The sequence below is a fragment of the Phaenicophaeus curvirostris genome, chromosome 2, assembly GCF_032191515.1.
Source record: "Phaenicophaeus curvirostris isolate KB17595 chromosome 2, BPBGC_Pcur_1.0, whole genome shotgun sequence".
NCBI classification, from domain to species: Eukaryota; Metazoa; Chordata; class Aves; order Cuculiformes; family Cuculidae; genus Phaenicophaeus; species Phaenicophaeus curvirostris.
In genome coordinates, this window is record NC_091393.1 from 75,973,410 (window position 1) to 75,995,689 (window position 22,280).

Genomic DNA, 22,280 nt, shown 5'->3' on the forward strand with positions numbered 1-22,280 from the left:
AAATGGTTATGGAAGTATTTCACTTCCAGGTACATGTACCAAAAGAAAGTGAGGAGACAGAAGGGATTGGGCTGCTTGGGGAATTAGGAAAAAAGGCGCAAAATAATTTTTAAATTTTTTTTTTATAAACAGGTTTATTATAGCAAGATAGCAAAGCATTTCAGTTAGTAAAAAAAATGGTTTTAGATAAAAAGTCATAAGTCTCTGCCTGATCTCCTGTGGTTACAGAGAGGACAAGTTGAAAAGTATTCAGTATATGTAGGAAGTCTGGAGTTGTATGCATAGCCACAAGGGGAAGTTCAGCTGGAGCAGTAGGTATGTTGGACTTCTTTGAATGTGCTCAAAGATAGAGTTGAAGTTTTTTCTCATGTTTAAGCTGATCTCTGGTTCTATGAACATACTGGTGCCTTTACAGATAGAATAACGTGGAGGTGTTCCAAGTATGTAACTGTAAATGATACATCCACTTAACTCTTCACAGTAAGCAATAGCTCTAAATTCTGTCATGCACGTATGACACTATAGTAGGACATCTTGGGGTTTGCTGAAAACCAGTGTTGTTTCTTTAAGCGTATCTTCTAAAGAAAGTGTGCAAAGTAGTTACTTTGTGCCTTGCTTTCTTCAAGTCTTTCTTCCATGCCAAAATTTTCTTCCAGGAAAATAGGTTTGGTGGTTTGTTTTATTTTTGCCTCCTCCAGGGTGTAAACTGGCAACATGGGGAAGAGAATCTAAAGGAGCAGCTGGCCCAGGTCCTGCAAGAGGCAAGTAGTCGTGAGTCTAGGTTTGGTCTAACAGTGTAACTTGGATATTGAAATCTTTCTTTACTGCTGTGTCCTCTTCTTGGTAGAAGATGAGGACTTTGTCTTCGTTGCAGATTGGATCATCTTCATCTACAGACCAAATTTCTCTCAAAGTGGCAGACCTCCCTTTGTGGGAGTTGCTATTTACCAGCAATTATTGTGAGAAAATACACTCACATTGAAAGCATTAAGTAGCTACAGTGATTTCTTTATTTTAATTTGGTCCTTGGGCTGGTGGGCTTTTTTTGTGCAGTTTGTTTGGTGTCTGTTTTGAGGATGTTGTTTTGGCAATTTTAACCAGATGATTAAATTCTACTCTTGGTTAGGAATCTTTTTGAAAGAGATTGCTGTTCGCTTAGGTTTCCTAGGCTTTTCCCAAAGGCCTTTCCTTTTGGAAAGCTAATCTGAAAACCACTCCAGGTAACCCTGCATACAGTGACAGGTTTTGGTAATCCTTATGAGTCAAATCACCCTTGATACTTGGATGTCTCAGATGCTCTCAACATGGTGACTGTAAAACCTAACTGAAATGGAAGAGTGACCTGAGAGAGGGAAAAAGTGCAATGACACTGGAAAGGTCATAAAAAAACTGGCATTACGTTCCAGTTTTAAGTTAAGGCTAAACTGCCTTAACACTTCAATTTATATAAACACATGTGGCACTTTTAGGAGGAGATTAAGAGAAATGAGTGTGCTGAACCTCATGATTACGTCCATGTATATTTAGTAAGGTAGCTGATAATGGCACTAATAATTTCTGGGATGGTGTTGTTACAGCATCATGCTTTGATGGAAGAACTGAACCGTAGTAAAAAAAATTTTGAGGAGATAATTCGAGCCAAGAATAAAGAACTGGAAGAAACCAAGGTAAGGAATAACTGAATTTTCAGTTTTATTCGTAAGTGAAACATAATATGCTGCAGCAGAGTAAATGGTTCATTTGACATTTGTCTTGATTTTACTCCGCTTCCCATAGTGAAAAAATACTGTGTTTTGAGGTGGCGGCTGATGCTTAAGTTTGTAGAATTGGGGGGGAGTCTGCCTTGCCCTGTTTATAAAGAAGTGTGAACAGTCAATATCAGATCTTTCTCAATCAAAACAAAGCTAAGGGCACCTGAACTCTGTTGTGTGGGACAAGTGTTTTGAGTCAACAGTGTGGCCAAGTGGTCAAGAAGGCCCATAGCATCTTGGCCTGTATCAGAAGCAGCGTAGCCAGCAGGACTGGGGAGGTGGTTGTGACTGTGTACTCAGCACTGGTGAGGCCGCACCTTAAATCCTGTGTTCAGTTTTGAGCCGCTCTTTACAAGAAAGACATTGGGGTGCTGAACTGTGTCTAGAGGAGGACAGTGAAGCTGGTAAAAGGGCTGGAGAACAAGTCTTATGAGGAGCAGCTGAGGGGCCTGGGGTTGTTTATCCTGGAGAAGAGGAGGCTGAGGGGAGACCTTATCACTGTCTACAACTGCCTGAAAAAAGAGGTTGTGGTGAGGTGGATGTTAGTCTCTTCCCGCAAGTAACAAGTGATAGGATGAGAGGAAATGGGATATGGTTATAGTAGTGGGCAGGTACAGTTGGATTCGATCTCAAAGGTCTTTTCCAGCCAAGCGATTTCAACATAGAATTTGAATATTGAATGAGATAAGCCAAATTTCTTCCTGCCCTTGACACAAGGCAATGAATGGAGTATAACTAAGGAGATCCTTTCCTGTATCTTACTCCTGGAGATTTTCATATTATCCACCTCTGGCTGTTTGTTTTATTTTTATTTCTTTTTTAACATTGTCCTTGCAACTCTGTTGCTGTTTCAAGTATATCTTCAGTTGGAAGAGCTTCTCTGTTATTTTTAGGAGATAGAGCAGGTACCTAGGAGTCTAACTTAACTCCAAGCAAAAAAAAAAAAAAAATTGCCCAGTTAAATGCAAGTAAATTTCAAATTCTTATGCTTACTTTTTTAATATTTGAAGTATTTGTCTGTTCTGTGTTCTGCTCTTTACTTGGACATAAAAGAACTGTTCTGTTGACTTAAGCCAAACTCATACAAGAAAAAGGCTGAAAGATTCTGAAAAGGTTGATTCAGCTGATAGTTTCTTTAGGCTGAAGGAAATTTTGGTAATGGCTGCTATTCTTGCTTCTACAAGTTCTCTACAGTGGGTGGGCAATATGCTCACTACTGCCGTGACTATGAAGAGGAGAGAGATTATGGAGCTGGGTATATACTAGATACAGACCTGACATGCAGAGACTTGCAGTTGTATGGTTTTCTACTTGTACTACCTTCCTCTGCACATGCACTTTCTGCCAATATTATATTGAGTAAAACCTCATTCTTTATTCATGACATGACAAAATTACATGTACTTTTACACTAGGAGGAGAAGGAAAAGGTGAGAGCCCAAAAAGAAGAGGTATTGAGTCAGATGAATGACGTGTTGGAGAATGAGTTGCAGTGCACCATCTGTTCTGAGCACTTCATTGAGGTAAGTTTAAATAGGTATGGGGTTTCCCAATGAAGAATAGACTTGAGTAGCTTTTGCTAGGTCTATTGAAGCAGTAGTTCAGCTTATTTCTTTACTTTGCTAGTTTAACAGTTGCAACAGACACAGAATGAGTGCTGGGTAAAGGTTGGTCCAGGAACCCTAATTCTGTCTACCCTAGCTCTTCTTCTAGGCAGCAAATTCAGCTTTAATGTCTCTGCCTGTGTAGAGATGAGTGTTTGATCCTAAAATGCCTATAGGCTTGCAGCAATTTTGGGTGGTTTTGAACTGGTGCTCTGAGCTGCTGCTGCCAGCCTGCTTGGGGAAGAATCGTTTTTTAGTGGACCTTGGTTTTAAGTTGACTATGGTTGGACTGCTTCAGGTTGAGATCTAGGAAGAAGTTAGGAAAGGAAGTAAGATGCAGTGTTCAGTCAAGTCCTGAACTGGTTATATTGCTTAGATAAACTCTTTATTTGAGAAATTGACCCGTTCTCATTTGATTCTGTAAGTGATAGGTTATGCCTGAAAGGTAGACTGTTATTTCTGTTTGTATTTTGCTAGAACTTCAGTGTGATTGCATTCATTCTTGCTACAAGAAACCTCATGTGTTAGCCTTGTTACAGTGACTTAAGAGGTAGCTGAAATTTTAATTTCTGGTTTCTCAGTAATTTTAGATACTATTCTGCAGTATCTTGAGATTTTTCGTTAATCTATCATTTTCAGATTGGGGGAACATAACAGAAATATTGATAATTCTTTTTGTCTGTGTTTCCAACTTGTGATCAATGGTGAATCCATTAACCAACTTGTAAAACTTGTCTGCGCTCTAGCATGGGCGAGTTTTTGTGTGGAACCCCTAGAAAGGCTACAGAAAGGGGCTTTGGGCTTCTCGTTCACCTTTCCTTTATGGGAAGCATTCATCTAATGTTTTTCTGACTTCAGTGTTCTTTTTTCTTGATGATGCTTGTGTGAGCATACTTTGCTAAGTATCCTGCTGTCAAATTCCCCAGGCAGTCACTCTGAACTGTGCACACAGCTTCTGCTCCTACTGTATTAATGAGTGGATGAAACGTAAAGTGGAGTGCCCTATCTGCAGGCAGGAGATCCAATCAAAGACACGCTCACTGGTGCTGGATAACTGCATTGACAGGATGGTAGAAAAACTGGATGCGGCAATGAAAGAGCATCGTCTGACCCTTATCAGACAGAGGACAGGTGAGAGGTGGGTGGATGTGGCATGATGAGTACAATCTCTCATTCCATCTGTTTTGTACTACGTTCTTTGGCACCTATATACCAAGGACATGCTTGGGGAATGTGGCCAAAACATGAAAAAATTGATTTTAGTTTTTAAAAAGACTTTGCTATGAATTCCACAGTTAACCATGCTTAGGTGTGTTAACTGTGGTTACACTGTTTTAGAGAAATCACTAAATAAAACCAAAACTGTATAGAATGGGCCTTGAAAAATTTACCAGGCATCTTTTGATTAAACTATTGACTACGTCCTTGCAAGAACTCAGAAAGGCAATGCCTGGTGAAAAATTCCAAGTTCTCTTCTCTGTGCTAGATTTGTGTAGAAAATCCCAGAAGAGAACGTTTGTATATCATGTAAGTGTATGGCTGAACTGGCAGTTGCTCTGCCGTGTTAATTTTTGTTAAAAGACACTGTGGCTTAAGTGCATAACATTTTGCCTAGTTGTAGCTAAAAGGCTATGCACGACAGCAGTACCTTGCAGTAAATCTCCAGTACAGTGTGTTCCTATTATGTTTCCCTCTTCCAAATTTGTTTCTAGAGCACTTGACACTGGTGTATAGGTGCTGAAATGTAGAAGTCTTTTTCTGCTACCCCTTAACAAATTTCTAATTTGGTGTTCCCCTAAGTAATTGTCTTGTTTCCCCCTCACAGAGCTGGGATGACTTTAGCTGCCATACGAAATTCCAGTGCATGATCCTTCATTTTGCAGTATTCAAGCCTTTTACCTAATAAAAAGTTGCTTTTGAAAGGGTTCAGGTTCTCCATGGTGACATAGAATGACATTACTAAGCAGTTATTATCATTAATATCAAATGTGATATTATAACCCATAACTAAGTCAACCTGATTCCCTTTGGAAGTGCTGCACTGCTCAGAGGTTGCCCAGCTTGGCTTTGTGACTTTCTTCCATCTCTGCGTAACTGACACTGCTCTTGTGTAGATATGCCCATCTACAAGAGTATGCTACAGCACTGTTGAAGTGTCTCATCAGATGGCTAGTGGTGATTAGATGAAGTGGTGCCTTCATTGGAGAGCACTTCATTTCTGTGTGGTAAACCGGTGGTCTTCATGCTTGTTTGAACAAAAAGAAAATAAGCTCCTAGCCTGCCTTCACGCGCAAGAGATGCTCTAATTGTATAAATGTCTGTTAGTAGGAAATTATCCAGCTTCACCGTGACACACTTCAGAAGGAAGGAGTAATTGTTTCTATGCAGCTTTTTATTCAGTGATAGAACCATTTTGATTGAGATGAAGATAAGCACTTGTGTATTTAAACATGAATTCCTAAGAAGAAACCAGCTGACAGAGAAATAATGATGCAAGTGGCGCTTCGTAATCTCACTTGGAGCTTTTCACAAAGCCTGTCCAAGAGCCTTAGTAGAATGGGCACCAATAGGACAGCTTGCACTCTTAAATGTGTGGAGGTTTTGATTGGGTGGGCCCTAGGTGTCCTGAACAGCTATTGCTTGTTTGAGAGCTCCTTACCACGTTTTGTTCCTTCCCTCTTTCTTACCTGGCAAGGCACTGTGATAGTTAACCACTTCTGTTGCTGACTGCGTGACAGTGAAGGGATGGAGAAGGTTGTCTTCTCCTCTGTGTCATCTTAACGTGAAAAGGCATATGGGAAACTTAAGAAAAAAACCAGCCTGCCCCCCCTTTTTTCTTTTAGTGCTGAAAATTGAAAAGGAAAAGGCCTATGTCATACAGCTTGAAAGATGTATTGCAAATAGACAGTGAGAGGCTACAAATTTTGAAGAGAACTAGTAATTTGGCAGCATTTGTGGGTACAGTGGTCACTGCTAATTTTTGTATTTGTGTGTTTTGAATGCAGAGAAACAGAACGTGTTGGTGAAACCAGCAACAGACAATGAGAGAAGGATCGTTTCTTCCATCTGCTCCACGTTGGTTATGAGTGGTTTTGACAGCAAGGACTCTGAGGAGAATTGTTACTACAATGAAAGCTACTGCATTATCTGAACACTATTACTGCTGGCTTGTTTGCCTGTGTGCTGCCCAGAAGCAACCTAGTGGTATTTGGTTATCTGCTGCTGCACGAGTGGGCTGGACATCTGGAAGGAGAGACTCTATGAAGAGGCTGGAGCTGAGACATAGCAGCATTTGGAAGAAGGACCTTATTTTTTAAGTTAATGTACAGAAGCTTGTCTCTAAACCAAAACTGGGATCGTGAGAGAGCAAACTGCAATTATGCTAGATGATTGACATACAAAACCTAGGCTTCCATGATTGATTGTGACCTACTTGGTGTAACAGAATAGTTCATGTGCATCACTGCCCTTTCCTTTAGTGAATGACATGTTTAGATGTGTACATCAGCTTCCCTTATTTCAGGCAGCAGAGGGAATGGCCCAAGCTGTTTGAGAACTTGGCCGTGCCCACCAGCAGGCAGGAGAGGTATATCAGGAAAAAGTGCCAACATGTTTTTTTGTTTTTCTGGAATTTCATATGGCAGCTAAAGTCATCCCAGGCCTCTGGTAGTAAAAGTAACAAGGGATTGGTTAGGTACCCTGTCAGTCTTAAGTGCTTGAATGTATTGTAAGCTGAGCTGCTGGCCATCTGTTTGCTCTTCTGATGTAACTCATTGTCTCTTAGATGGGGATGGGGAATATTAAATCTTCCAGAATTCCTTAGTTAGTCCTCTTGCCATGTAGTATCTTTGGTTTATTCCCTCTTCAGGCTTGTGCATAAGGGGTTTTAGGATTGGGAAGCAGCACATCTAGATGTTATTAGCAATGACTTCAGAAACAAATATAGTTTTTGCCTGCAGTGAAGAGGAACCTCTGCCTCTGCAGAAGTGCTGTTATCTGAATTAGTGAAATATCCTGTTGGCAGGGTAGGAAGGCAGCATTCGTAGGCAACCACAAGGCACAGAAGGAAGCATTTAGTTTTACTGTTTACAAAACATTGCTGTTGAGACATGGGTTGTACTTCCCTCACAGCAAGTCACTCACCTCTAAGAGACTAAGCAAGTCTTGCATCATCCTATTTTGATTTGTCTATGAAGTCCCACTTTCAGTGGCGTAAGCTTTTGACTTGGCTGTTACATTTTACACTGTGAGAGGAGGATAGGGGAAGCCCTTCTCATCTGTAGTATTCTTTGGCTATTTTCCTGTACTTTATTATTTTTGTGTTTTGTTTAAGAAGGAAAATATAAATCCATTTCTGCATTTGTCCTCCTTGGTGCAGCCACTGAGATTTGGTTTTTTCTCTTAGTTTTCTTAGCTGTTTTGACAAAGCACAGACCATCTCATTTTAAATACCTTTGTTTGCTTACAGCAATCAAAACATGAAGTAGTGCGACTATTTTAAAGTTATTTGAAAGACTCGTGTATTCAGGAATTCATAAAAGAAAACCTAACTCCTCCAGCCTGTGGCTACCCTAATGGTAATTTAGTAGATAAAATCATACCTCTTACCTTCCACTAAAGAAAGATCGCATTGAAAAGGCGTATGAACACTGATGTTGTCCTAAGGAAGTAGTGCATTCTGACAGACTTTGTCAGTAGGACTTAAACAGGGGAGGTGGGTACTGTGTGTGGCTAGGCAGCTTTCTTGAAAATCTTAGTGTAAGATTTGTCTTGTGAAGGAGCCGTTACATCTTGAGTTTTCCTCTTTTCCTTTTAATGTTTATTTTCTAACGGGCTCTTGAAAGTTTCTTTTGTGAATGTATGCTCTCTAGTATGTCTGAGAGAAGAGGGTCCCTCAAAATGCTTGTGAAATAGCCTGACATTGGAATAGGCATTTCAGTTCCTCAGTAAAACTACTAGTGGATACAGAGCTGGCAACTAGGCATACTGAAGTGAGGCAGTGTTCCAACTGTTGAGCTTCTGGAAAACATGCCCACATTTCTAATCCACCTTTGGTCTAAGATCTGGGTCCTTTCTTCTACTTGATGGTACATCTGAACATCTGCTTGGGAGATGTCGTGTCTTGAACTGTTACCTATCTGGGGGTGGCATCAAGCACTTCCAGCCTGTCATCTAGGATTTAGGTTACAACTCTGAGCTAGTCACAGTTGATATGCTGATAGAAGATACCCATCACTTAGTGTGATAATCTCTTTCAGAGCAACATACTATTTTATCAACATTGGCAGGAATGGTTGTGAAGGAGCCCACGTGTACACTACCCCCGTTAGAGCTTAGTAACAACTGTCGTGTAACTTGCAGAGTGTGTAACAGGCAATTTAACAATCCAGCCTCTTCCCTGTCTCCCCAGTTGAAGTGTTTTTTCCAAAGATACACTCTGGCTAGTCAGTGTTTTACTTCCTGCTTGTATTCCTCCTTCCCTCCAGCGACTCCCTTGTAAATTGTTAGACACATACCTTACAGCAAGTAGATAATTATAAACTACACTTCCCCAATAGTAGACTCCTGTCCCTTGGTGCCACCATGTTAATTTGGGTTTTAAGTATTAAGGATTCATGCCTCTTTACTGGGCTGTATGTCCCTGGGTTCCAAGCTTAATGCAAATTATGAAACAGCTTAATGAACAAGTGAAATACTCATGACAAATAATCACTATACGTGCATTAGGTTCTTATTGTTTGAAAAGCTTTATGATTATGACCTTACAAAACCTGTTCTGGCTCTGCTCAGGTAATGGAGTTGTTGGTTCATGGTGGAGTGGGATGTAGAAGAAAAGACTCTGAGGAGATCTTACTGTGACCTTTCAACACTTAAAAGCGGCTTATAAGAAAGATGGGGGACCCTTCTTAGCAGGGTCTGTAGCAATATGACAAGGGGTAATGGCTTTAAACTAAAAGAGAAGTTTAGACTAGATATTAGGAAGACATTTTTCATATTGAGGGTAGTGAGGCACTGGAAGAGGTTTCCCAAAGAGGTGGTAGATACCCCATCCCTGGGAACACTCAAGGCTAGGGTGGATGGGGCTCTGAGCAACCTGATCTAGTGGAAGATGTCCCAGCTCACTACAGAGGGGGTGGACCTGGGTCCCTTCCAAGACAGACTATTGTATGATTCTAAATGCCTGGTAGCAAGCAGGCTACATGCTTCCCTGCATCCAGGCAGTTTCTTAGGAAATCTGGTCTGCCTGCCGGACTAGTGAAATTTCTAGGTGGTGGGGCTGGGCAGAGTGGGGCAGCCTGGGCCCTGTGTGGGAGGGAGCTGCCCTACCTGTATCAGAAACATTGTGGCTAGCAGGACCAGGGAAGTGATTCTGCCCCTGTGCTCCACATCAGTGCGGCTGCATCTCGAGTCCTGGGTTCAGTTTTGGGCCCCTCCTTACAAGAAGGACATTGAGGTCCTGGAGCACGTCCAGAAAAGCAACGAAGCTGGTGAAGGAGCTGGAGAACAAGTCTTGTGATGAGCAGCTGAGGGAGCTGAGGTTGTTTAGCCTGGAGAAGAGGAAGCTGAGGGGAGACCTTATCACTGCCTGCAACTGCCTGAAAGGAGATTGCAGCATGGTGGGTGTTGGTCTCTTCTCCCAAGTGACACGACGAGAGGGAACGGCCTCAAGCTGCGCTAGGGTGGGATCAGGCTGAATACCGGGGAAAGTTTGTTCCCCTCAAGGGTCCCGGGGCACTGACGCGGTTGCGCAGGGAGGCGGCTGCGCCCCCGTCCCCGGAGGTGCTCGGGACCCGGGCCCATCAGCCCCTCGGGCACTCGACTGTCCCACGGGCCTTTCCCGCCCCAACTCCGAGCGACCCCCGTGAACCCTCGCGGCCGCTTCCGGGTCGGGGGCGGCCTGCGGTGACGTCACTGCCGCGCGCCGCCCGGGAGGGGGCGGGGCGGTGCCTCCGGCCGGGAAACGAAACCCGCGGCGGCGGCGGGAGCGGGGCCCGCGCGCGCCCCCCGTGAGTGCCCCGGGCAGCGCCCGCCGCTCCCTCACACCGGCGGGGGCGGGAGGGAGGGTGCGTGTGTCTGTCTGTCTGTGCGCACGTGTGCACATGGCTGCGCGCCTGTGCGTCTGTGTGTGTGAGCGTGTGTGCGCGTGCATTTGTGTGTCTGTGCGCGCACATATGTGCGTGTGTGCACAAGAACAGGTCTTACGAGGAGCGGCTGAGGGAGCTGGGGTTGTTTAGCCTGGAGAAGAGGAGGCTGAGAGGAGACCTCATTGCTCTCTATAACTACCTGAAAGGAGGTTGTAGAGAGGAGGGTGCTGGCCTCTTCTCCCAGGTGACAGAGGGCAGGGTGAGAGGGAATGGCCTCAAGCTCCGCCAGGGGAGGTTCAGGCTGGATATTAGGAAAAAAAAATTCACGAAAAGGCTTATTGGGCACTAGAACAGGCTGCCCAGGGAGGTGGTTGAGTCACCTTCCCTGGAGGTGTTTCAAGGATGAGATGGTGAGGGGCATGGTTTAGTGGTTGATAGGAATGGTTGAACTCGATGATCCAGTGGGTCCTTTCCAACCTAGTGATTCTGTGGTTGTGTCTGTGTGCACGTGTGTGTATCTCTGTGTATTCATGTGTGTGTGTGCCTGTTCACATCTCTGCATGTGTGTGCATCTGTGTGTCTGTGCATGTGTATCTCTGAATGTTCATGTCTATCTGTGTGTGCCCATATATGTGTGCATGTGTGAGTGTGTGTATGCAGTCATGTGCACATCTGTGCATGTGTCTGTGTGCACACACCCATACGTATGTGTTTGCATGTGTATGTCTCTGTGTGCACATGTCTGCACGTGTATGTGTGCATCTATGTGTCTGTGTGTCTGTATGAGTATCTGTGTATGCACCTGTGTGCGTGTGCATATCTGTGCATGTGTGTCTGTGTGCATGTCTGTATGTGTATGTGAGTGTGTGTATGCATGTGTCTGTGTGAGTGTGTCTGTATATGCGTGCATGCGTGTCTGTCTCTGTGTGCATCTGTTCACATGTCTGTGCGCGCACCAGTGCATGATGTCTGCATGCGTACATGTGTATCTGTGTGAATGGGCATGTGTCTGTGTAAGTGTGTGTGTATCTGTGAGTGTGCACAAGCATATCTGTGTGTGTTTGTGTGCCCGTGTCTGCATGTGTACACATGTGTATGTGTGTGTGCATGCCTGTCTGTGCGTGTGCATGTGTGTGTGCATCTCTGTGTTTGTGCATGTCTGTGTCTGCAGCTCAGCTGCTGCACCTGGCGCTGCCTGCCAGGTGCTCTCATGCTGACACAGAGAAATAGACAGGCAGACAGACGTGCGCTGCGAGGCTCCCAGTGTGACCTCAGCGAGCACCCTGCAGCCTGGGATGTACCATCATCCTCGGTGGGCGGTAGGGTGGGGTCCCGTAGGCTGTCCCTTCGCTGACAATTAGTTTGTCGTGGTTTGGAACCTGCCAGGAAAGCAGGAACCATCAAGAGCAGGGAGATGTTGAGAGGAAGTCAGTGGTAGTGAACTGTGAAGGTGTCAGCCCAATGAGAGCGTTTCTGAGAGGGAACATAAAATTGCTGTTGGTTTGTGACAAGTGCCAGGTCCACCTGGGTCCGGCAGTCCCGAGCACAATTACAGGCTGGGCAGGAATGGTTTGAGAGCAGCCCTGAAGCAAACGGTTTGGAGTTGCTGGTGAATGAGAAGCTCAACGTGGGCCGTCCATACACGCTCACAGCCCAGAAGGCCAACCATGTATCCTGGGCTGCATCAGAAGAAGCATGGCTGGCAGGCGAGGGAGGTGATTCTGCCCCTCTGCTCTGATCTCATGAGATGCCACCTGGAGTGCTGTGTCCAGTTCTGGAATTCCCAACATAAGAAGGATATGGAACTGTTGGAACAGGTCCAGTGAAGGGCTACAAAGATGATCAGGGGGCTGGAGCACCTCTGCTGTGAGGACAGGCTGAGAGAGTTGGGGTTCAGCCTGGAGAAGAGAAGGCTTTGGGGGAGACCTTATAGCAGCCTTTCAGTACTGAAAGGGGCCAGTGGGAAAGCTGTGGAGGGACTTTTTATCAGGGATTGCAGTAACAGGGCAGGGGGTAATGGTTTTAAGCTGAAAGAGGGGAGATATAGATAGATATTAGGAAGAACGTTTTTACAGTTAAGGGTGGTGAGGCACTGGAACAGATTGCCCAGAGAAGTCATGGAGGTCCCATTCCTGGAGGAGTTCAAGGCCAGGTTGGATGAGGCTTTGAGCAACATGATCCAGTGGAAGGTGTCCCTACCTGATGATCTTTAAGGTCCCTTCCAACCCAAACCATTCTATGATTTGTTAGAGACAAGCAAGCAGGGGAAAATCCCTAAGCTGACAAGAGAGCAGACAAATATGAGTTGTCTGTAAACAAATTCTTGGTGGAAGGGAAAAGTTGTCCTGGCTATAGCATGATGAGGTTGTGGGATGACTTTGCAGTCAAGAGTTGTGGGCATGAGTAAAGGAATAGGTTTTTAAGCTGCCTTGTGTGTGTCTGTGGAAATGAGTTTGGTAATAGAAGGTTTGAATCTATGACCTGGAGTATCTTTTCTAGCCCAGCATTCTTAAGTAAAGACCAGTGGATTTTATTGCTTTTTATCAATAGCAGGGAGGTTTAACTAATGCTCTCAGCATCTGTGCCTTTTGATTTTCACCTGCTTTCCTCTTCCTTGGTTCTTGACTTCTGCAGGCATTCTTAGCTAGCTTCTATTAACTCTGTCTTAAGTGGGTTTATGCAAAGTTTATCAGCTACATCCAGAAGCTTGATATCTTGCCAATGATCCCTGGTGAAACAGAAACACTCCCCAACTTGAGTGCACATATTTAATAAAAGCTCTGCTATAGAAATGATGTAGAGAAACTCTTTTATTAATTAATATGTGCAGAGGTAAGGTCAGAGGTGCTGTAGGTCTCTTGTGAGAAGTAGATTTGCATGTTTTCCATTAGATTGATCTTATTCCCTCTTTTTTTTTGTGTGTTTGGATAAAATGATTTGATCAGTAGTAGTAACCAACTGTCATATATTGAAGCTATCTAAGTGCTGATGTCTGGATTGTCTTCATCTACTAGCATTTAATGGTGAGTAGGTTGTAGAAATGATTTAAAATTCAAGTAGTCAGAAATAGAAGCTTCACACAGATTTTGTGTTTATTTAGACTAGCTATTAAAAAAAATGTAGGTTCAAAGTCAATACTTTTACTTAGAGCAAATGTAAATTCAGAAGCATAATAATGAATAGTCTGTCCATAAAATGATCTGTGCTGCCATGGTGCTGCACCTTACCCTTCAGCATGTAGGAGAAAGCTAATTTTCTTAAAGCTTACCAAGTGTGATCATCTTCTTTCAGCAAAAATGAAGAGAAGAACAGAACCTGAATTTAGCAGCCCCCAAAAGAAGCAGAAGAAGAGAGTAGAAGACTTGGGATTAACCCTCAGTTCTACTTCAGATGATGAAACTCAGTTTAGTAATCATACTACTCAAGGTAAGGTTGGCGATAAGGGGTATACTACTGTGGGGAATCTAAGTAGTAACTAGGAATTGAAGCCATGTCTCCCAAATCCTAACTGGAAGCCTGAACTTCAAGGGCATACTTTCTCTCTAGGAGAAAAACCACCTTATTTCTGTTAACAAACTTGGATTAGTGTAGTTTTTTTTAAGCTTTTCTAAAATTCCATATTAACAGTTTGGCCTGGGAGCTGTATGAATTCAGATGTAGAACTTGAAGTAGATCACAAGGGTGTGGTCCTAATCTGTAAAGATTCGTGTACTGTATGAGTAGCATTGATATTTCTGGTCTCGGCAGTTATTTTTGTTTTGCAAACTTTCAGTAGTGAGGAGTTGTGGCTGTTGTGCCATAAAGAAACGTCATAATCCTCCATTTTTTAAAAAATAAAAATATCTAATTTTATCACACTCTTGCAGGTGGAAGAAATTACGATGAATAGAAAGGGTGGGTTGATTTGGACTCCTGCATTCTACCACCATCTCTTTTGCTGGCTAGGATTTTTGGGGATGGAGGGACGTGTGGGATCAGATCTCACAGGTGTTTGGTTTCAGACAGAAAAAGTGTTTCAGAGTTAACTAAAGTAGTTGCCTGCTTTCTTTCAAGCTGGAGTGTGCCTTCTCACCTGAACTTGTGTTATACCAAAGATGAGGCGAGTGCCCAATGCGATTGGTGTAGCTCTTGTGGGTGTGTTAAACTCTCCCAGGATGGTGCTTCAGGATGCCTCACGGTCATGCCTGCTAGTTCTGAGTCTTGGGGTTTCCTGTGGTCATAAAATGTTAGTGAGAAAGAGCCTGAATGCATAAAGAAGTCTTTGTCTTGTGCAAATGGAAGAGGTTGGGTATGGAGGATGAGTAGGTCAGTTTGGGAGTAGCCGTAGTGACAGGGTATGGTGTGTGTACCTGTCCGGCAAGGCTTGGGGTGTGTGAGGTGGTGAGAGTTGTAGGGTGTGAGACTTGCAGTAGGGAATGCCGTGTGGACTCAGGGCTGCGCTAAAAAAATTCAAAGCAATATTTCTTTTTTTTTTTTTTCCCCTCCTTTTGATCATTAAGTTCATATATGGGTCAAAATAGGCTGTGAGTCTTCACAGTTCAAGGGCAACATTTTGGATAGGGTTAACTGTTTAGTTTTCTGTTAAATCCATTGTGGTTTACAATGAAAGAAAGAAGGTTGAGGGAGAGGAGTGACTTGAGATCTGATCTTATCTGAGTGTGGTCTAGCAAATGCTAAAAGCAAGAAGAGGTGTGAGGGATGTCCTTGAGATTTATCTAGTGGGTGTTGTGTTAGAGGCACATCGTGAGGCTCTGGAAAATAGACACGGCAAAAAACAGGCAGCAAAGTTAATTGAAGCTGTGTGGTGGTGAAGAAGGCAGTAATTGACCCTAACACAAAATCCTTTGTGATCCTGTTCATATCTAAGAACTTTGTGAAGGAAAGATAATTGTGGTTTGTGTGACAGGCTTTTGAAAATCAACGTGGGTATATAATATTGCAAACACTAGGTAAATTGTAGCCTTTCATGTCTCAAACTGGAAACCTCAAAGATTGATACTGTAAAACTCTAGCATATTAGTTACATTGGGACACAGGTCCTTAACCTTAAAAGCTGATAGTTCAGCAACAAGGACTGAGCCACATTGAGAGGGTTTTAACTACAGTTGTATATTTCACTATGGTTTCTTTCACTGATTATCCAGTTGTTTCCTGATGCTCAGTTTTCCATAACAGGAAAATAAAGAGAACTGAGAGTCGGTAGAGAAATAATTTGGTTTTTCCTAAAGCAGAAAAATGTAGAAGTTCAATCCTTCTTTCTAGGTAATTATAATGTCCTTTTTTTAAAACACTTTTATGGAGCTAAATAATTCCTTTTAACACGATAAACAGGAAAAGATTAACCCTGCTAAGAACAGTTTTCTACATTATCTCAGGGTAACTTCTTCTAGTTGTATGATGTAGCACAGAACAATTTCTAGCACTCGGCAGACAAGGGAGAGTCAAGAGGCATAGGTCCGATGAAGAACATGGCTGTGCTTGCTGTGGGTTGCTGCTCTGGTAGAGTGTGTTCTACCATGTAGCATTAACTTTAATATGACTGATGTGGTGCTAGGCAGATTTCAGGAGGAAACTTGTGCTGTTGCTTCATCCTCATAGTGATATTACCACATGAGAAGCAAAAGGACTTGGTGGGTTGTAGGGCCTCCCTTACTACCCACAGAGTGTGAGACAGGCTGTAAGACAAATAATACAGTTTATATAGGCTTAGGTTCTTCCCAATAGACCCCAGCATGGAACTGGACATAGACAGAGCTTCATTGTTTGGTGCCCAAGAAGGTTGTGCTACATCAGTTTCAGGTGACTTTCAGGTGGCAAAAGTTTGTTATGAGTGCCTGCTGTGTGTAGTGGTAGGTATCACCTCAATTAGACCGTTGAATTGATTAACTTATTCCTCAAAACTTCTTCACTGTCATGGTATTTTTAAACTAGTTTGGTGTATTCTGACATTACCTTTCACTTGGATTTGTGTGTGTCAGTAAACTCTAGAGGTGGAAAAACTGTCTCGTTTGCTGTATTGAACTTGTGGATCCTTGCTACTGAGGTGGGCAGAGTCGTCAAACTGAAGTTTAATATGGGGACTAAAGGGTTCAACTCTCTTCTTTCTGCAGCGTTGGCCATTTGGTAGATGCCTGTGTACTTAATGTGGAATTTCCACTAAGATAGGGATGCATTTACACCTGTAGTTAAGTAGGAAACTGAGGAAAATTCAATATGTTTTATCAAGGTGTTACTAATTGTCATTATTCTCGGGAGAGAACGTCTGTGGATTCCATCAGCAGCTTGGGATCATTGCAAGGGTCAGGCATGCCTCGGTGTACTGTCATGGTCATGCCTGGAATCCATTGGCTTGGAGAAGTAGTGTGCATCCCTGAGACAAAGGGGCAGATAAGCAGGTGTTGGTTCCATGGGGTGTTTTATATTACACCTGAGGTGTCCTCTCTGTCTGTGTGTTGAGAGATTTTAATGAGTCACACTTAATGAGATTACTGAGATGGTTTTCTTCCATTTTCTTTTTATTTTCATACTCACTTCCCTCACTTTCTTTGTTGTTTTCAGAGTCTTCCAGTAGCAGCAGCGGGTCTGACAGCGAGAGCGATGAAAAAAGACCGGTCTTCAGCAATGAGTTCAAACAAGACTCTCTTGTGGAGGGTACTTCATCTCGCTACTCAATGTATAACAGTGTCTCCCAAAAGCTCATGGTAGGTCAAAATAATTGTGGACCAAACTCTTATGACCTGATGAAAGCAAAGTGAAAAGACCAGTCTGTTTTAAGAGATCTTGATTCTGATTCTTATTCTCATCCTTCTTGAATCAGGGAGTCTCTGCTTCTTTTAGCCAGCTACTGAGCAACTGGGGGAGGCCGAGAGAGCTTGATTGAAGGGGATCTGTTAAAAAAGAAAGTTGGTTCATGTTCAAGGCCCAGGAGAGAGGAGGAGAATGTGAAGGGAAGGATCTCTGGGTCAGGCAGTTTGCTGAGCTTGAGAAGAGAGTCCTACCGTGTGTTACTTTGCAATGCTGGAGTTAACAGATGTCTTGTTAGAGAGGCCTTAACACATTATGTTCTGTCTGATATTAGTTTGTTTGGTCTTGGAGGCTGGCTGGCATACCATTGTAGAATTATTATGTTAATTATTAAGGTATTTATTTTTCTTTCAAGCATTGCCACTCTGCTTTATTTCTGCTGGAAATTTCTTGGAAAGGCAGGTAGCTGTGAACAATAGTGACTGTGACAGCTAAACTTTGAAGGTGACTGGCAACCTGTTGCTTGCACAGTGCTTATGTGGGGGAGAAAGTTCTAAGAAAATTGTTGACTGTCTCATGGTGCTCCCAAATTTGACAACTTGTTCCTGAATTTAAAGGCAATAGTAGGCTGTAGAGGAGTCTCTTTAGGTGCATGCTGTTACACTTAATTCCTGAAATTTGCCTTATCATTGTGGCTTTGTGTGTGTTTCTCAATCCTGAAAGAATTTTTGTTCCTGATAACAGAAACAAAAGTGTTATTTCCAAAGGCAGCTGAGAAGATGAGATGTATAGCTGTGTATTTCTTGAAATGTGTCAGGAAATTTGAGACTGAATGGGTGACTGAAATCGGGTCTCTTTGTTCTGTGTTGATGCTGTACTCACAGGAGCAGGGCTCAGCAATCTCTCCATGGTGGTAGGCTGGGTTGCACCTGCCCTTGCCAAGTTTAGTCTTCTGCTAGAAGCTGGGAAGTGCTAGTTGCTCCTAGAAGTAGGAACAGGGAAATATTGCCTTTCACAAAGGTGGAACACTGCTGACCAGCAGTATCATACTTCTGCATGAAAAAATAACTTTTCATTCTCGTTGAATTAAAAATTCAATGGGATCCAGGGGCTGAGAGCTGCTGACTGTGCCTCTCCGTAGATAAATCCTGTTGCTGATCATTCAGAATCTGTCTACGTGCATCTTTGGCATTGGGCTGCAGTTTGCTGATTCTAGTGCAAGGCTATCTTTCACCTGGAGAGATCTCTCCTGAGCCAATTAGGATGTGTGCTTTCAGTGGCCACAGTAGAGGAGCTTTTACTACTGAATTTGGGAGGCTTTTGTTTATAAGGCCTCGTAAATCTGAATGTGGAGATTGATTTGACATCGAGTCTGGTTGAATGATTTGGTAGCATTAGGTAAGGAAAAGGCAAGTAGTCCTTGATTAGCAGATGTTCAAAATTCTGTACTCAGAAAGCCGGTGTATAACAGGCTCAGTGGCTGTCACATTTGGTGTTCATATTCCAAGGTCGGGTTCAGAGCTAGGTAGCAAAGGCAGTGGGAAAATACCATGTACCTTTGTATGAAACCTGTCAGATGTTCTTGTGTTGCTTCTTAGACAGATTGGTAATAAACAATGTTTTTTGTTGCTTCTCACAGGAAGGAGCATATGAATAACATTGATTGGAAATAAAACTTAAGGATTAAGTCTTTTGTTTACTTATTGTCTTGTAGATGGATGCTGGAGGGAGTGAAATTGATTGCATTTGTGCCTTTTATTATTGTTCTCTTGTTGCTAAAATTTATGAAGAGAAAAGCCTGAAGAACTAGCAGTTAATAAGCATTTCTCTTAACCTAGAAGATGGGAATATATTGCAGGAGCAGTGTGTTCTCTTAAGTTTTAGGTGAAGTTTTAATTGATGCTTGAAATTTTTTCGGTGCATGTTCACAGCAAAGAATATCATCACAACATGAATTTTTTCCTGTGCCAGCACCTTGTGTTTTATGAACCTTCTGTGCTTACCGAACACTGTGATGAATGGCTCCAGGCTCCTCACTACTTCTTCTGAGCAGGCTGTTTCCACTCAACCTTTTTCAATTTGCTATTGTCTGAAACATTCTTCAGATCTAGTTTTTTCTGTCTTGCCTTAGTGAACTCAATTTTAAGTCCTGAGACCCACAACTAAGACTAAAAATGCTCAGTGCCTTCAAGTCTCTTCAGGGTAATACGCCATTTTCCCCACTAGTCTTTGACCCCAGTAGCAGTACATAAACTCAAGTCCGCTTGCCTCAATGTGCTTTCTTTGGTTTTTTTTATAGGCGAAGATGGGCTTCCGGGAAGGAGAAGGTCTGGGAAAATATGGCCAAGGCAGGAAGGATATCGTTGAGGCCTCCAATCAGAAGGGAAGGAGAGGTTTTGGGCTGACCCTCAAGGGATTTGATGGGGAGCTCAATGTTGACTGGCAGGATGAGCCAGAGGTAAGCACTTCCTATTTTGAATCCCTTTTCTGTTGCTGTGTTCAGGATTTGCCCTCTAGGAATGATGTTTAATGTTATCTGATACAACTGGCTCTGCTAAGTAGACCAAGGCTTTATTTTGTCCCAGAATAACATGGCAAAACATGTTGTCACATGTATTAACGTTCTGGCACAAAATTGGTTTTAGATGGATTGTTGCTGTGGTCGGTAGGATTTGTTTCTTCATTTGCAGTAGTGAATGTGATTGAAAATTCTTATCAGGCTCTTTTGGGTTTACTTTTTAATTTTGTATATAATTTTTCATGTCTGTATAGGTTTTTATTTTTTTTGCTTTTGGTCCCCCACAATCTTGTCTGGGTGTGTTTAATAGTCCCAAATAAAATACTCAGAGGTTCCATTTCTGCGTTTTGCCAAGCTCTTCAACAAGGGAAGAACATTGGGAAATAGAAGTAGATGTTGTCAGAAAAGTCAAGCCCAGTTTTGATATTATTTGGTGCAAAATAGGTGCTGCATGTTTGTATTTAAAAATTAAAAAACAAACCGCAACACTGAATTCTAGGGGTCTGGCAGCTGGAGAGTAAGCCAGAAGGTCCCAGCCATTGCTAGTCAATGGCAGAAATGTTTGTCAAGTCACATATAGTACATGTCAGAGTACTTTGCTCTCTGTTCTTTGAATTGTTGAAAATAACATCAGACTTTATTTCTTGAGAGCCAGGAATTTGAGACCTTTCTGTAGGCTCATTGGTTTAGGTGTCATTCTCCAGTGTGTTTCTACAGCTCATAACAGTTAAGAGTTATGTATGGTTAACCATTGTTGTTGATGCTACTATAATGAATATAAGAAAGGCAGTAGATCTTAGCAGCCTCCCTTTGTGGAGGAGTAGAATTGCTTTGAGCTCAACTACTAAAACAATTCTTTCCCAAGGTCATAAAAATTAAAGCCTGAAATAAGTTGTGGAATGAGGGAGCCTTTCAGAAAGAATTAGGAGAAGGAATGTATAAAGCACCATCAGGAAATGTGGGTTTTTTTGACAGCTGTCTTTTGTAGTGTCTCTGAAATGCACTTTGAGAGTACTAGACTTTTTGCTTTGTCTTGATTATTTTTCAGACTCTAATGAGAGGAAAGTGGCGTGCGTTTTTTATGGTAGAGGTTTCTTTAAATTTATGTTTTGTTTTGTTGTAAATTTTATATCTAAATGATAAGACGTGCTTTTAGACTAGGAGAAAAATTCCTCTATGGTTGACCCTAAAGACATAACCTCTTATGCTAGGATTGCGAGGCCAACTTTTGGGATCAATTAGTTGTTATATTTTGCTAGCAAAAAGGTCTTTGCCTCTTCCCATGTCTTGTGTTTACAGCCCAGTGCCTACGAGGAGGTAGACTGGTGCCTGGAATGTACCACAGAAATCCCTGATGCCCAGGAGCTGAAGGAATGGATGACCGTGGGGAAAGTAAGTTTGTAGACCTCAGTACTAATCAGCCCAAGATGACACAGGACTTCTAAACCTGAAACAGTTGTCTTGCCAAAGTGCTGTAGAATAACCTAGACTGAAGGGAACCTCTGGACATTGCTAGTACAACTTCCTGCTTAAAGCAGGCCCAGCTAGATCAGGTTGCTCAAGGCCTTGTTTGTTTGAGTTTTGATTATCTCCAAGGATGGAAATTTTACAGCTTGTTCAGGAATCTGTTTTAGTGTTTGATAACCCAGTTGGCAAAAGAAAATTTCTGCGTGGCTAATTGGCATTTTTTGTGTTGCAGCTTGATTCCATTTGTTACTTGTCCTATCACTGTCCATCTCTAAGAGTCTGGATCGTTCTTCTCTGTTTTCTGACATTAGGTACTTGTAGAGGGCAGTAGCATCTCCCTTTCTTGATTCTGAGCAAACTGTTCTCTTGGTTTCTCCTTCTACTGCAGGTGCTTCTGCACCGTCATTGTCTTGGTGGTCTTTTTGCTGGGCTTGCTCCCGTATGTCTGTCTTGTACTGGGGAGTGCTAAATAGGATGCAGTATTCCACATGTGGTCTCAAGGTGCCTCAAAAGGGAGAAGTATTCCTGATCCTCTGGTTATGCTTTTGCAGTCTAGTATGTTGTTGGCAACCTTCGTCCATAACTTACACATGTTGCATTCTGAAATGCCTGTTGCCAGATTTGCTAATTGTTATCTGTGTTCTCATCCTGTTCTAGAGGAAGACGGTGGTTGAAGATGAAACAGAGTTCTGTAATGAAGAACTTTTACGTAATGTTCTGCAATGCAAGGTGGGTCTCTTTCTTTAGAGACAAACTGAAGTTTTGGAGAAAGAAGTAGAATGAATAATTGAAGAGGGTTGAGTAGTTTACTTAAGTAATTGTCAAGAGCTCAGAACATCCTTTTCACCTTCATGCCACTGGTATGGGCTTGCATCCTCATTGTTACTGTCTGTGCAGTAACCTATTTTACACTTCTGTCTTCAAAGAGATTAATGAAAACATCTCCCTTTCTTAATCCAACTGAAAAGCTGAAAACTTAAATAAGTTAAGGAAATACACTCGTTCCTTTCTTATGTGTTCCATCTTCCTAGATTTTGTCATGCCCCTGTAAATTGCAGTAGAATTGTGGGTATGTTTATATGTGTGGGAGAAATACCTTAGGCTGGGACTG

General features: G+C 42.6%; 1 protein-coding gene across 6 annotated transcripts in view; it reads left to right on the forward strand.

Annotated features, from left to right (window-relative positions):
* Positions 1 to 22,280, forward strand: part of CMTR1 (cap methyltransferase 1) — a 47,833-nt gene that overhangs the window by 5,897 nt on the left and 19,656 nt on the right. The window contains exons 4-12 of one of the 6 annotated variants that reach the window (XM_069852527.1): positions 699 to 761; positions 1,578 to 1,667; positions 3,167 to 3,274; positions 4,282 to 4,486; positions 13,732 to 13,866; positions 16,999 to 17,141; positions 19,484 to 19,642; positions 21,002 to 21,094; positions 21,827 to 21,898. In XM_069852527.1, coding sequence (XP_069708628.1) covers positions 699 to 761; positions 1,578 to 1,667; positions 3,167 to 3,274; positions 4,282 to 4,486; positions 13,732 to 13,866; positions 16,999 to 17,141; positions 19,484 to 19,642; positions 21,002 to 21,094; positions 21,827 to 21,898 — 1,068 coding nt within the window. Of the gene's footprint in view, positions 1 to 698; positions 762 to 1,577; positions 1,668 to 3,166; positions 3,275 to 4,281; positions 4,494 to 6,360; positions 7,715 to 10,288; positions 10,363 to 12,138; positions 12,156 to 13,444; positions 13,464 to 13,731; positions 13,867 to 16,998; positions 17,142 to 19,483; positions 19,643 to 21,001; positions 21,095 to 21,826; positions 21,899 to 22,280 lie in introns of those variants that run through there. The other 5 variants (XM_069852522.1, XM_069852524.1, XM_069852523.1 and 2 more) reach the window with 5 other exon arrangements.